The sequence below is a fragment of the Penaeus chinensis genome, chromosome 31 (assembly GCF_019202785.1).
Source record: "Penaeus chinensis breed Huanghai No. 1 chromosome 31, ASM1920278v2, whole genome shotgun sequence".
NCBI classification, from domain to species: Eukaryota; Metazoa; Arthropoda; class Malacostraca; order Decapoda; family Penaeidae; genus Penaeus; species Penaeus chinensis.
In genome coordinates, this window is record NC_061849.1 from 33,817,616 (window position 1) to 33,832,615 (window position 15,000).

General features: G+C 39.4%; 2 protein-coding genes across 3 annotated transcripts in view; one reads left to right on the forward strand and one right to left on the reverse strand.

Annotated features, from left to right (window-relative positions):
* The window catches only part of LOC125041957, an 11,269-nt gene extending 7,021 nt beyond the window's left edge, over positions 1-4,248 (forward strand). Inside the window, exons 3-4 of the mRNA XM_047637395.1 lie at positions 1,987-2,142; positions 2,570-4,248. Of these exons, the coding sequence (XP_047493351.1) occupies positions 1,987-2,142; positions 2,570-2,823 (410 nt within the window). The 3' untranslated portion in view covers positions 2,824-4,248. The remainder of the gene's footprint in view (positions 1-1,986; positions 2,143-2,569) is intronic.
* A 4,387-nt stretch (positions 4,249-8,635) lies between these two features.
* LOC125042166 (mediator of RNA polymerase II transcription subunit 4-like) overlaps positions 8,636-15,000 on the reverse strand; it is an 8,161-nt gene continuing 1,796 nt past the window's right edge. The window contains exons 2-6 of one of the 2 annotated variants that reach the window (XM_047637640.1): positions 13,414-13,528; positions 12,987-13,106; positions 12,258-12,429; positions 11,709-11,804; positions 8,636-10,170 (exon numbers count right to left, since the gene is read on the reverse strand). In XM_047637640.1, the coding sequence (XP_047493596.1) occupies positions 10,007-10,170; positions 11,709-11,804; positions 12,258-12,429; positions 12,987-13,106; positions 13,414-13,528 (667 nt within the window). In that variant the 3' untranslated portion in view covers positions 8,636-10,006. Of the gene's footprint in view, positions 10,171-11,699; positions 11,805-12,257; positions 12,430-12,986; positions 13,107-13,413; positions 13,529-15,000 lie in introns of both variants that reach the window. The other variant, XM_047637639.1, reaches the window with a different exon arrangement.

Here is a 15,000-nt window from a genome sequence, read left to right on the forward strand (position 1 = left end):
TCCACGAGCACTAGTCCATGGCCCACCCAGCACACCTCCTCCACGAGCACTAGTCCATAGTTACTAGTCCAGCACTCCTGGCTTACCTGTATTTGCGCTGTCTTTTGTTATTTTGTTTCTGTTGCTTCTTTTGTTGTTATTTTTCCAGTAGATTGTTTGTTTATCTTGTTGTTTGTTGTTTATAAGTGTTTATGTATATATAGTTCTGTGGGTCAGAGAAAAAAAAGCCAACTACACTTTTCGAAGATTGTAGTTGGCGTTTTTTTTCTCTAACCCACAGAGTTTGTCTCTCGTTTTCTGCATTTCTATGTATATTTTCAACTCTTGGCTGCATGAGATTCAATAAACTCATTATTATTATTATTATTATTGTTATTATTATTATTATTATCATTCACACACACGCACACTCACAAGCACACGCACACACGTCTTGTGCGATGAGTTGGGCGAAGAGAAAGAGGGGTAGGTATCGGGGAAGTAGTGATTGGAGTGTCTGGAATAGTGGAGGGCATTAGGGTGACGGGATTTAAATTGGCAAAAGTGGGATGAGGAAGAGATGCTGGGGGAGATGTAGAAACATCTTGGGAAGAAAGGGGAGAGGGGGAGCAATTATTGGAGGAGGGAGTGAGAAAGAAACCTCGTCGACGTGCTTCATGTTTGGCTTCGCGTAACGTGAGGCCAAGTTTGAATCTGAGATACAACTTCCGATTCAAATTTGTAGGTGGGCGGCCCCCATGAAATACATTATGGGAGCCGCCACAATTAGCACACGTGCGTGACTGCGCAGATAAGTTTGATCGATTATGACCAGGTTGGGCACAGATAAGGCAGCGTTTAGCAGGATGGCCTAGACGTCAACAATTCGAGGGGGAGGTTCATATGGTCGGACAGGGAGGACTCTCCGCCAATGTAAACATTAAAGTGGAGGTCAAATCCACGGAGGGTAATTTTGGCAATATTGGTGGGTGACCTACGACGGCCTCTACGGGGAATGGTGTAGCTTCATAGTCCATGAAGCACGTGAGTAAGCCTTCTCCACAATCTGACCAATCCTTGTCGTAGACAGGCCAGTTTGTTGGGGAGATAGAGACAGTTCCGGTGCAAGTATTGTGGGAAGGATGAGGTTGGGCAGGGGATTCGGATGTAACTGTGACAAGGCGGGAACGATCGGGGCAGCTGAGGAAGGATAATTTACCTACCTGTTTTGGAGGCATTGCTGGGAGAGGAGAGTGTTGTCAGAGTAAGGGGCTGTGGGGGGATTGCGAAAAAGATATTTGTAGATGAGGGGGCAGTAGAAGGACGGGGACATATGGAAGAGGGAGTAGTGTTAAGAGAGGTAGTACTGCGGAGTGGTGGACAATAAAGTTTCAGAGTATTAATAAGGGAGGACGGGGTAGTTGATGAAGGAAGTTGGGGAGATGGGGGAGATGAGGCCGTTGGGAGAGGAGAATGTCTCCTGGAAGTTGAGTATTGACCTGGATGGATGATTTGCACTTGGCTAATATGAGAGTAGGTACTGAGGAGGGGGTAGTACTAGCAGTGTTCTGAGTCGTGGTCAGAGGAGAGCCTGGGATCGGGGAACCGGAAATGAAATCAGCAGGGATTTGATAAGCCTTAATGCCCCTAAGTCAGCCTTTCATCCTTTCATCACGGCTCTCACACCTTAGGAAGGACACAGTAGAAGGGGTTGGAGAAGAGATGGAAATGAAAAGAGGAAGGGAAAAAGACCGTGCAAAATTAGTCGAGTCAAGGGCTGAGGCCCAAGGCAGGGGTGATCCCCAGCATTGGGTCCCAGTCTCCGTCTCCTAAGCCCTTCCACGGCTTGGGATTGGGAGGGTAAAAATAAAGAATAGAAAAAAGAAAAGAAAAGGAAAAAAAAAAGAGAGAGAAAAAAAAGTATTAGCAGATTAATCACACTATAAAAAAAATATAAACCTCCCGTCGCCTTCACTCAATTTCTCTCTCGTCCCTTCTTGGCCCCAGAAGCCGGAGACCAGAAACTGCCGCAGTATAACGACGGTCTCTACTACAACCAACCCGCATCGGAGAAGACTTGGCACGCAGCAGGCTGTCCGCTTGCGGTGGCCAGGACGCCGGGCCAGCTGGAGATCTTGAAGATGGAATTGGAGCAGCTTCCCGGTAGGAATGGTTGATGATTGATAAATAGATAAGTAGATAGATAGATAGATACATAGATGGATAAATAAATAGATACATTATATACATACGTTCATAGATGTATCATAAACAGAAACGAGTATAACATATATATAAATATATATATATGTACATATGTATATATGTATATATGTATATATATGTATATATATATGTATATATATGTATATATATATGTATATATATTATTATTATCTACCTTTCTATCTATATTTGTATATATACATGATTAGACTGATGGATAGATATATAGATATACATAGACAGATGCATGGATAGCTAGCTAGCACATCCAGGTCATCAATGTCAGTGCCAATGATATGAACAAGTTTTAATAATCCATCATCTTGAAAGATTACCAACCTGACAGCAGCTTCTCTCCACCAAGCCTCAGCTAATTCGAAGATGTACGTGGGCCTCCGACGAGATGCCAACGGGTCTCCGGTCTGGGACTTCGGGAGTCACACTGAACCTTACACCCTGGACAGTGGCCTGATAGAGGACAGTCTGCCGTCGTCCAGTCCTGCGGTGTTCTACCTGACGAAGGACGCTGGTTCAGGAGAGTACAAATTCGTGGCTTCAGATGCCAATACACCTCTCCGCGTGTTATGCCAGAGGAACCACCTGAATATAATATTTTGAAGACGCGGTAAATCCGACGTTAAGAGATCTGTAGTTTGGGAGGAAAATAGAGAGGATAAAGGGGAGATAAGGAAAAGAAAGGAAGAAGATGAAGGATATGAGGAAGAGGAAAAGAGAGCATCACAATGATTTTGTAATTACTAGTGAAGGGCGATACCTTTTTTATCGATTACTTCGATTACTTTTGCGATCAGTAATCGATTAGTGATCGATTACTTTCGCCTGGAAATAGATTATGCAGTGGTATATTGTGTAGAGTATACGGTATTTATGGTTTTAGTGTTGTCTCTCTCTCTCTCTCTCTCTCTCTCTCTCTCTCTCTCTCTCTCTCTCTCTCTCTCTCTCTCTCTCTCTCTCTCTCTCTCTCTCTCTCTCTCTCTCTCTCTCTCTCTCTCTCTCTCTCTCTCTCTCTCTCTCTCTCTCTCGTTGAAGGACCAAGGCGAGTAAATAAGCGCCGATTTTTTTCTATAAAAAAAACAAGAATTATTATTCCAAAACCAAGCATTCGTTCAAGAAATATCTTGCATCATCATGCAGAGTAAAACAGGTGTCATGGGAGTAATCACTTGGCAATCGATTACTGGAAACTATAATCAATTACTGAGAAATTTCACTAGTCTTCTTCTATAGTTCACTCCCGTCTTTATATGAGGCCGCTTAAATCTCCCCTCAGGGGCAAGCACAGCAGAATGATCAGCATCTTGGCTTGTTTTTACTGCCGGATGCCCTTCCTGCCGCCAACCTTCCCCATTCATCACCCACCACTAGTAATTACTTGTATTTTAAAAATAAAATGATATTGGCACATCTGGTTGATATATTCCAAAAGACAAGTACAGTTTTGGGAATCACATTCACTATCTGCATTTTTAGTATAATAAAAGGAAATACAGCCACAGAGTGAAAAGAAAGTGAATGTAACATTTCAAACGAAATGCTCCCTTTTGTTTTTTGCTTTGTCTGAAGAGGATCTCTTGACGAATTCAAATCATTACGTTCAATTTCTTTTCATATTTCCTTTCATCTGTGTGCACATTACTGTGTTAATGTCCATTATAATCTCATAATGCACAAAGTAGTAAAGATAGGTGAATTGGCAAATCAAAAAGTAGAATGTTGAGGAATTTCCAAGTCTACCACCCCATTCTTCACTACTCCACACATTAACCTCCCATTGCCGTGATTACCTTTCACAACTCTTGGAAAAACACATCTGATGGCCTGGTTATTTACAAGGAATTGGGGAAATTTATCACATTGCCTACACCTGAGAGAATTAACTTGCAAATAGTGTTTTATTGGTATCATTGTTAGAGTATCTGCATATATGGTTAATGTCTTGGCAGTGGCAAATTATTACACAAATAATCATAGATGGTGATTTTAATATTGTTAGCAACAATTTAATAAATGTGAATATCTTGACATTCAGAAATTAGATATAAAACAACCACATGTTTACCAGTTCAAGAACTGCTCGTTCCCTACACTACAATTCATACTGTAATGTAACCTTATTATTTGTGCTAAAGCAGAAACAACTATATAGAAAGTAAATACATACAGTATATAATTAACCAATAAGTTTTATAAAAAAAAAAAAAAAAAAAAATCTTCAAACAGACTGGGTTTAACATAAGAGGAAAACACTTTCGGTGTATGTTGAACACAAGGTGAGGTTAATAATGGTTAAAAGCAATAAATGTGCTAGACATCTAAGGTCATATAGCACTATAGTTTATGTTTGTGAAGGATGGTTGGGTTAGTGATTAGTTGTTAAAGCTGGGTTAAGGAATTGGTGAGTGAATGGGTTAGGGTCGGATGACGTAATGTAAAGGGGTTAGATCAAGTGAAGGATATATATGCGTTTGAGGAAGGAAAACAGGTTGTCAAAGCAGAAAGTGTGAGATTCTGTAAGGATGTCTGATAAGTTGGGATGTCTATGTAGGGAGGACGTGGGCATGACAATAGAATATGTGGGACTGAAAGAGGAACATTCGGAAACCGCGAATGTTCCAATGAAGGATAGTTATACTTTCGTTGATTTACTGGCAAAGATTGCAGTGCGTGTTGTAGAATTTGAAGGGGAAGGTGCTAGAGGGTGGGATAAAGAATGAGGTTGGGGAGGTGGTGTTGTATCAGGAGGGGTGTCGGGAGGTAGAGGGGATAGTGGGAGGGTTAATATAGGTGGGGCTGGAGTCAGGGGGAATGGGTTTTGTTGGGATGGGGTAGGAGGATTGGGTGTAGGGAGAATATGAGTAGGAGGAGGATGGATATCGGCAGTCACTTTGAGTGTGGAGGGAGCGGGAGTTGTAGAATTTGAAGGTGGATGAGTATTAGTTTGGGACTCGATTATGTAGTTCTGGATATCTTCAAGAGTTTCTGTAGTGGAGTTGGTTGGGGAGTTTTGTGAGATAAAGGTTTTCTTGTGAGGGGGGGAAGAGAAGTCTGGTGTCTGAATAGGGGCAAAGGAAGGTGGAGGTGATTGTGAGGTAGGGGAAGAGGGGGTGGAACGTTTATTCTGTCTGCTGCGGGTAGTGCGGGGAGGGAGAGGAGAAGGTGTTGGGGCTGTAGTAGAGATTGGGGTGTCTGGATTTAGGATAGCAAAAGAATTTGATTGGGTAGAGATTGGAGTGTCTGGGTTTAGGATGGCAAAAGAATTTGACTGGGGAAGGTAGGAGGTAGAAGAGGGGAAGTTAGATGGAGGGGGGTTGGGTTTAGGAGAGGGTGTAGGAGCTTGGGAGGTAGGGGGATTGTCAGAGTGAGCGACATTACTGGAGTAGGGGGTAAGAGAAAAGCCTTGTCGACGTGCTTCCTGTCTGGCTTCACGTAGAGTGAGTCCAAGTCTGAATCTGAGAGTTGCTACCTCAGACTCAAATTTGTAGGTGGGGCAGCCTCTATAAAATACATTATGGGGGCCGCCACAGTTTGCACATGTGCGTGATTGTGCAGAGCAATTTGATCGAGTATGGCGAGGTTGGGCACATAGCGGGCATCTGGCTGTGGAACGACAATGTTTGGCAGGATGTCCTAAATGCCAACAATTTTGGCACTGACGAGGAGGAGGTTGGTATGGTCGGACAGGTAGGGATTCCCCACCTATGTAAACATTTCAGGGAAGGTCAGGTCTACGGAAAGTAATTTTGGCAATGTTGATGGATTTCTTACGATTTCCTCTGGGAGGAATGGAGTAGCATTGTACATATGTTGCATCATAGTCTGTGAGACAAGCGAGTAAGTCCTCTCCACAATCTGACCATTCTTTGTCATGGATTGGGCAATCTGTTGGGGAGATAGAGACAGTTCCAGTGCAAGTATTGAGGGTTGGATGAGGTTCTGTAGGGATGGGATTACCACATAGATCAGTTAGTTTTGTTAATGCTATAGCTTCGTTTTCAGTTGTTACTGTGACAAGACGGGAGTGGTCGCGTCGGCTACGGAAAGAGACTTTGCCTACTTGTTTTTGGAGGCATTGTTGGAAGAGGAGGGTGTTTTGAGAGTAGGGAGCTGTGGGAGGGATCACGAAAAATCGGTCCCATTTGGCTGGGCTTAATAGAGTATTTAGGATTCTTGTAGAGGTGGGGGTAGTAGAAGTGCGGGGACGTGTGGAGGAGGGAGTAGTGTTGAGGGGGGTAGTGTTACGGGGAGGTGGGCAATAAGGGGAGATGGGATGGTTGATGAAGAAGGTTGTGGGAGTAAAGGTGTTGAAGTTGAGCATGTTGGGAGAGTAGAAATGTCTCCTGGGGGTTGGTTGTTGATTAGGGTACTGTACTAGTATGCATTGATGATGGGGGAGTTGTTGCAGTGTTCGGAGCCGTGGTCAAAGGAGAGCTGGGATTGGGGCTATTTGATAAAGGGGCAAGCCTCATTGCCCCTAAGATTGGGGTTATGTCTTCATTATTGGCCATGATAAGCCTGGAGTATGTTGGGGAAAAAAATAGTCCACCCCTCAGGGTCCTCTTGAGGGGTAAGGGCCAGGTATGGCAGGGGAATACCGTGCCCATGGTTCCCTCAGGCCGTTCAGGACTGACATAAAGTCAGCCTTTCATCCTTTCAGCACAGCTCTCACACCTTAGGAGGTGGATAGTATAAGGGATTGATGAAGAAACTGAAACGAAAAGTATGAGTGGGAAAAAAGACTTTGCAAAATTAGTTGAGTCGATGGCTGAGTCCCAAGGTTGAGGAGTTCCCCATCATTGGGTCTCAGTCTTCGTCTCCTAAGCCCCCCCATGACAACAACGGGCAAAGGATTGGGGGGGACACACAAGGTGAGGTGTCACAGTAATGATTGGTCTTTCTGCATAATAATATTACTGAAAAGCCAATATTTTCATATTTCGATACAGCTTAGGCATCAAGTTAAAATCAAAAGCTTTGAATATTTTATACAAATCCAATAATACTACATCAACACTTGATGCATTTAGCAATGAAGCGAAGCCCCTGGGGCTAGAGATCTCCTGGACCAACACCAAGATCCAGTGTTTTGGGGGCCTGCTAGGAGCTCCTGTTCAGTTGGTACTTGCTTGCAGTGAGAACATCGAGATCACAGAGAGCTTTATATACCTCAGTAGTGCAGTTCATGACTCTCAGACCAGGAAGTCAGTAGACGGATTGGCCTGGCAGCAGGGGTCATGAAATCTCTTGACAAGAGTATTTGGAGATGCCGGTACCTGTGCAGAAGGACCAAGCTAGGTGTCTTCAAGGACCTGGTACTGGCAGTTTTACTATATGGTAGTGAAACGCTATTTTGTGCTTTGGAAATTTGTCTCAATCTCGATCAAACCTGTCATGAAGAGCAAGAGATGGCCGGGCCCCTGCCTGGCGGCTCACCATTAGGCTATGCACCCCTGCCAGCGTTAGCTCCCCAATGATGATGATGATGAAAAAGATAATTATTATAACCTAATATTTCAGTCAATCTAGAATTTCTGTAAATTAAATTTTGACAAGCAGTAAATCTGAATGGGTACAAGTATCTAAACTTGAAATCTTTGTATACATTAAAAGATTCATGGCTCCACACACACACACACACACACACACACACACACACACACACACACACACACACACACACACACACACACACACACACACACACACACACACACACCATACACCATACACCATACACACACACACACACACACACACACCATACACCATACACCATACACCATACACACACACACACACACATACACACACACACACACACACACACACACACACACACACACACACACACACACACACACACACACACACACACACACCAAACACACACACCACACACACACACACACACACACACACTTACACACACACCATACACACACCACACATACACCACACATACACACCACACACACACACACACACACACACACACACACACACACACACACACACACACACACACACACACACACACACCACACACACACACACACACACACCATACACACACCACACATACACCACACATAACACCACACACACACACACACACACACACACACACACACACACACACACACACACACACACACACACACACACACACACACACACACACACACACACACACACACACACACACACACAAATGTGGGAGAAAGGCATTAAATAGATGAGGATTAGATCCTTTGTAGTTTTACCAACATAACACACTACTGACTTTTATTCATTTATTTTTTTTAGAAGAAAAGAAAAGAAATAAAAGGGTGAAGGGGAGGAAGGTTTCAAATGTTATATTCCCCTTAAACTAACTGAATATGAAGTTCTCATTGGATATAAGAACACACACTACTTTTACATATGCTTTATTTGTGAATATACACAAAAATCCCTTGATGTCAAAGTTATGAACTGTTGCCTTGTACTACATCGGAATACTTACCTATGTTGTATTTCTTCAGATATGATTGAACATAATCTGTCTTCTGCTTATTGAATTTAACGTAATCTGTGTTATACTTACTGAAGACATTTTGTCATGATAACTACTCTCTCAAAATATTTTTTACACAATCCTTGTTAATACTCTAGCACTACCTTTCTCCAGGACTCAAGTTTTTGAACATTAATCAATTACTTTCTTTTGTACATTACCAACTGATACTTCGACAAGGTAAAGTTACTTGGCATGAAAAATACTTCAATTAGATTTAAATGTCTTGCTGGAAATTCAGTCAGTTACTTCTGAAAAAATATAGTCCCTATTTACAATGATACTAAACCATTTAAAAACAAGGTGCATGGAAGATTGTGTCCTGAAATCTGCTACATTTGACACAAACTTGCAAAGTTTAGCTAGAAAACTATATAATAAACTTTGTATAAAAGTACATCCATAACATTGTCTCTGCAATATTCTGATATGAAAAGGATAAGTTGAGAAACATTTTATGTAAAACAAACATGCTTTGAACAATTACAAATATCTTGTCATTGTACATTATCCTAAAAGCAAGAGCATGACCATTAGACACACTGATAAAGTACCAATTACATTTTCTGGAGAACTAACAAGAATTCTATCTACACACATCTAATATCAATATTCTGAATGAATAATTATACAAGCCAAGATTTACAGTACCTGTGATCAGAGTAAACAGAATAAGCAATTTTCATATCAGCTTCATTAGCTTTCTTTATTCAGTGTTAAATTCAAGCATCTAACTCCTCAGAACATATCCCGAATAGAGATGCTAGAAGCTGCGATCAGATAAGCACGGAATTTTAAGAAATATCATTCCAATGTTTACATTCTGAGATATACTAATTAGACAGAAATACTGAGATTTCTTTTCACATTTCTTACAGAAGAAGAGAGAGAGAGAGAGAGAGAGAGAGAGAGAGAGAGAGAGAGAGAGAGAGAGAGAGAGAGAGAGAGAGAGAGAGAGAGAGAGAGAGAGAGAGAGAGAGAGAGAGAGAGAGAATGTACATTTAAAGACTGGATCATGACAAAAGTCTTATTTACAAACTTAGCAGATACTCCACAAAGTTCTCTTTCTCTAATGAAGAGCAATGTTGGCCTGGGCCTGAAATGATTTTCCTGAGGCCAAGGGGCACTTCACGTTGCACCCTTGCATGATGATACGAAACAGATTTGATATCTTTGGAATGGTCCTGAATATGGATATCAGGTAATCTGGCATCCAGACTGGTGTTGTCACTGAGAATCGGATGAAGAAGAGGAGGAGGAATCTGAGCTCATAACCTCAACGTCCTCCTGCTCTTTCTTTTCCACTACTGCTGTATGGCCTCCCACATGAACCTGCAAGTCTCCAGAAGGCTGCCAGCTGAAAGTTCCTCCGATGCCTGCTGATGTTGGCTCTGGAAATTGGATAATGTAAGGTAATGATCATAGGCAGTCAACAGGCAAAACAATACATGTTATTATCCTTCATTATGTAAAATTATTAACTGGTTCACTCCTAAAGTTTAAAAAAAATGCTCAACTTCCAATTTTCTTTGTTCTATACCTCTAGGACACAACTATATTAACATCAGAATGCACCAGGCAAAGTTTGGAAGCAATCAAATAAATAATCACAATCTGCGAGTCTTTTTAGTGGAGAAACTGTCATTGTAATCAGATACACACTTATATGTTTCTCTACAACTTGTGTAGCTGCATGTCTCTGCCTTTCATTTTCACAATGCTGAATGTAGTCTGTAATCATACTGAATTCTCTGTTATTTTGTAAGTCAGCCACATTTGTAAATATTGTTTTTCCAATACATTCAGGGACTTTATGCCCCACCTCTGAAGGAGTTTGAAGTTAATCCTATGGGCTAATCAGACCCAATAAATCAGAGAGGAGCCAAGATTCATATGCTGTTAAATCCTCCAACCTTGACTTCATTCTTATCAATGTCTAGGAATCTCCCACAGTTGACCATCTGCCCTTTCTGCTGTGTTGTATAACTATTACTTTCCTCATCACTTTTGCTGGAATTCCTGTTGTCAGTAAGGGCACAGCTAATCAGCTTAGGAGCCACATGCCAGACATAATGGTAATATATTTGCCAGCACGTTGCAGCTACATCAAGTTGTATCAAGTACCTGTTCATACTGTTTATAAGCTGCACTGAAAGGTACCCTCAATCCAAGTGCAGACTCTTAGAGGGATGCTGCATAATATCAATCTACAAACTCTGCCACGACTTTTAAAATTTACTTCTTTTTGGAGAATTTACAGCAGCGAATACCTAGGCCTTGTTAACATACACCAGGAAAAAACACCACACACTAAAATAGCCTGCAGATTTTTTATTCTTATTTGATTGCCTTCAAACTTACCGTGGGGTATTCTAATATTATTTGGTAATATTATAGAGGTATGAAGCAATGAAAACTGGAAAACATATAGGAAAAAGATCATATGAAGATATATTACCATTACTGTTTCCTTGTTTTATATTTTTCAGAGATAAAAAATTTATACAATTTAGTGTTCTGGTATAACCAAAACATTAATACACAAATCTAACAACTACATTTGCAACAGCAAGCTATTCTTGTTTTTATATCTATCTAACAATCTACCAATCAATCTATGCATGGATATCATAGAACAACAACATCAACAACAATGATATAAACAAAAAAAACTACAAGAGCAAAATATACAGCAAAAAAAACAAAAAAACTACAACAAGAGCAAAATATACAGAAAAAAAAAACAAAAAAACTACAGCAAGAGCAAAATATACAGAAAAAAACAAAAAAACTACACCAATCCTTCTAACACATGCATAATCTGACTTTGCCCAAAAAGTAGAGCCAATTTTTTTTTTTCAAATGAAAACAACACCACAAGAACACAACATCGAAATGGCAAAATGGTTGAGGAACGCACCGTACTTACCGGTGTGGTGGCCTCTCGTCATCGGGTCAGACAGGTGGGACTGGGTATGGAGGAGCTGCCCGTTCTGACCTAAGTAACCAGCACGCATTTCCAAGTCTGTAAACAAGGGATAAAGATGTCAGGTCATATCAAATATTCAGAAAACAGGAAAGGAAGCTGTTGCAGATGAAGGGGTGAGATGGACTGGCTAATCAAAATCTGCATAAATCGGGATGGATGGCGAGAAAAGAAAAAGAAAATGACATTCAATACCAGTGAACTTCTCTTCTCATTCCATGGCTAAGATATTTTAAAAGCACATTCTTGATAACAATACTCTTCCTGCAGTAGCGAGCCCTGTATCGTAATAAAGGAACCTTACTAAAGAATTTCTAAGTATGTCAATTTTTAAGCATACAACATATTACATTGTAATCTGTCTTAAAGATTAAATTTCTTTTCTGGCACAGTATTCTGCTTTGAATCTTTTCGATAAATACTCACACACACACACACACACACAAAATGTCCCAAGTTTTTTAGTGTTTTCCTCAAATCAGTCTACAATACCTGTGGGGTATGGTCTTCTAGGATCACCCTGCTGCCAATTGTCTGGTGCAGAGACGGCGTACGTGGAAGAGATTCTGTGTGCGTATTTTATAAGTTCTTCACTGTTGACAGGTCTTTTGTTGGCTCTTGCAATGCTTTGCAGTTTCTGTCTTGCCTGGTACAATGCCACAGACTGTTGAAAAAATAAATATAAGAAAGACTGCAGCTTATCTGTCTTGCCTAGACTGTTTGCTTATCATGAACAAGTAAAAGGCCATAAATTCTGTATACCAAGACAGGATTTCATATAATAGTAACATAGCTAAGAAACTTTACTCTCTAAAGCATAGTAAGATCCATCCATGATTTGGATCAAACACTGTGCAATCTCCCCTTCCCATCATTTGGCAGTAAAAAGAAGGGAATGCAACAGCTTAAAACAAACTGACATTTCAGTACAGACACATGGGTTAGTGTGTTCAAAGGTAATATTCATAATTCTTTAACAATAGTTATTTTCCACATGATACAACTGCACTGACACAGCATATACTGGAGAGAACAACAATATAAATCCTTACAAAGTAAATGACTTCTCTAAATACAACCCCTTACAGTAAATGTTTGATATAAATATGATACTGAAGCATAGCTCATAATGTCAAGATTCCCTCAATAATGAACATTACAGTATCATTTCAGCAGCAAGCAGTAAAGTTTCTTAGAGCTGAGGAAACAACAATCTCTTACTAAGGTGTGATGGGCATCATGTAATTGCTTTTCTAGCTGCAAAATCATCTGGTCATGCCTGTCCACTTCTGCTTGCACCGTCTCCATGATTTCCGCAATCCTCGCTTGGTCACTGGCCAACTGTCGGATGATAGTGTTTTTACTGGCTACATGCTTAGCTTCTACTCTTGATATCATTTACCAGCAGAGACATAGATATTTGCAGTAATAATAATAATAATAATAATAATAATAATAATAATAATAATAATTAAAAAAAAAGAAAAGGAAAAAAAAAAAAGGAACAAGTTTAATTACTCGAACATCAAAAATAAATATTTTGTTCTATTATCTATCTATCTTCAAACATTCACGAGAGAAGCAAAAAACAATACATCATGGAAGGAACTGTATAGTACAATTCTGAGGGAAACAAGTTGTTTATCACCTTTATAGTTTCCTTCAATTCTGTGTCTTTATGGATTAGAAGGTCAATAAGCTGGGCCTGTTCATGAGTGGACAGCCTCTGTGGTTTGGGAGCGATGCTGTTTTCTAAAAGTTCCCTGAAAGTGAGAAATATTAACTCATAACAATACATTTTTGCATATTTGGTACCCCTACAACATCCATAAAAAAAAAAAAAAAAAAAAATATATATATATGTATGTATATATACATATATATGTATATGTACATATATATATATATATATATATATATATATATATATATATATATATATATATATATATGTATATGTACATATATATATATATGTATATGTACATATATATATATATATATATATATATATATATATATATATATATGTATATGTACATATATATATATGTATATGTACATATATATATGTATATGTACATATATATATGTATATGTACATATATATATATATATATATATATATATATATATATATATATATATATATATATATATATGTATATGTACATATATATATATATATATATATATATATATATGTATATATATGTATGTATACACATATATATATACATATATGTTTATACATATGTATATATATTTATATATGTATATATAGATATAGATATAGATATACACAAACCTTTTGTAAACATACATGAAAAGAACTTTACTGACATTTTTTTCTTGCAACCAGAGCAAAATATACAGGAATAATTACTGCGGTAATTACAATAATTCCTAATCGTAAATTGATATCCTTTATGACCCCATACCCATATAAGTCTTGTATCTGCAGCTAACATCGAATAGTAAATGGCCGTAATATGCTATTTTTCTATACAAGCAAATGTCTCCTAACAAAATCATCAAGCTCCTTATCACCTGACAATTTATCCAAAATAAACTTTATCGGAAAACATTTCTTAACTTTGGGGGCAGATGGATGCATTGCTACATAATGAATGTGAGACTGCCTTTACCATATATAGTTAGACATATTGTATGTGAGGATGCCTTTATGGTTAGACTATAGGGGTGTTTACAGGTGAACTGATTTGGATTGCCCTGCCCTAACTGCACACCCAAAATACTATAATCTTTGCACTGCAGTCATACCCGGTTCATACTAAGTGTACTTGAAAATCATGATTTGTTGAATGACATTGAATATCTTTTGATTTGATGTATCTTGTGTAGTCTAATTTAGACTTTACATAATTTACTAAAATATACAGTTTGACCAGTATGACCAGTATTTGCTACAACAAACCCTCCTCATACATGGGATCCCAGCATACAGAGCCTCACTTTCCAGTTTGGTTGGCTACTTACTAACCTTTATCACCTTCTAAATGTTGCTGTGATTGGGTGTGCACTTTGGGCACTGCCCAAGGTGAGAGTTGATGGGGGCTCTGTCCCCAATACCCCCTGGGATACATTGTTTTCACCTCAATATGCACAGCAAGACAGAGCTGAAGCTCAGGAACACCAAGTGGAATAAGGCTGTGAGTGGTTTCTGTGATCTTTTTCCTTTATTTGTGGCATTATCATTTGTGTCTTTAGATTA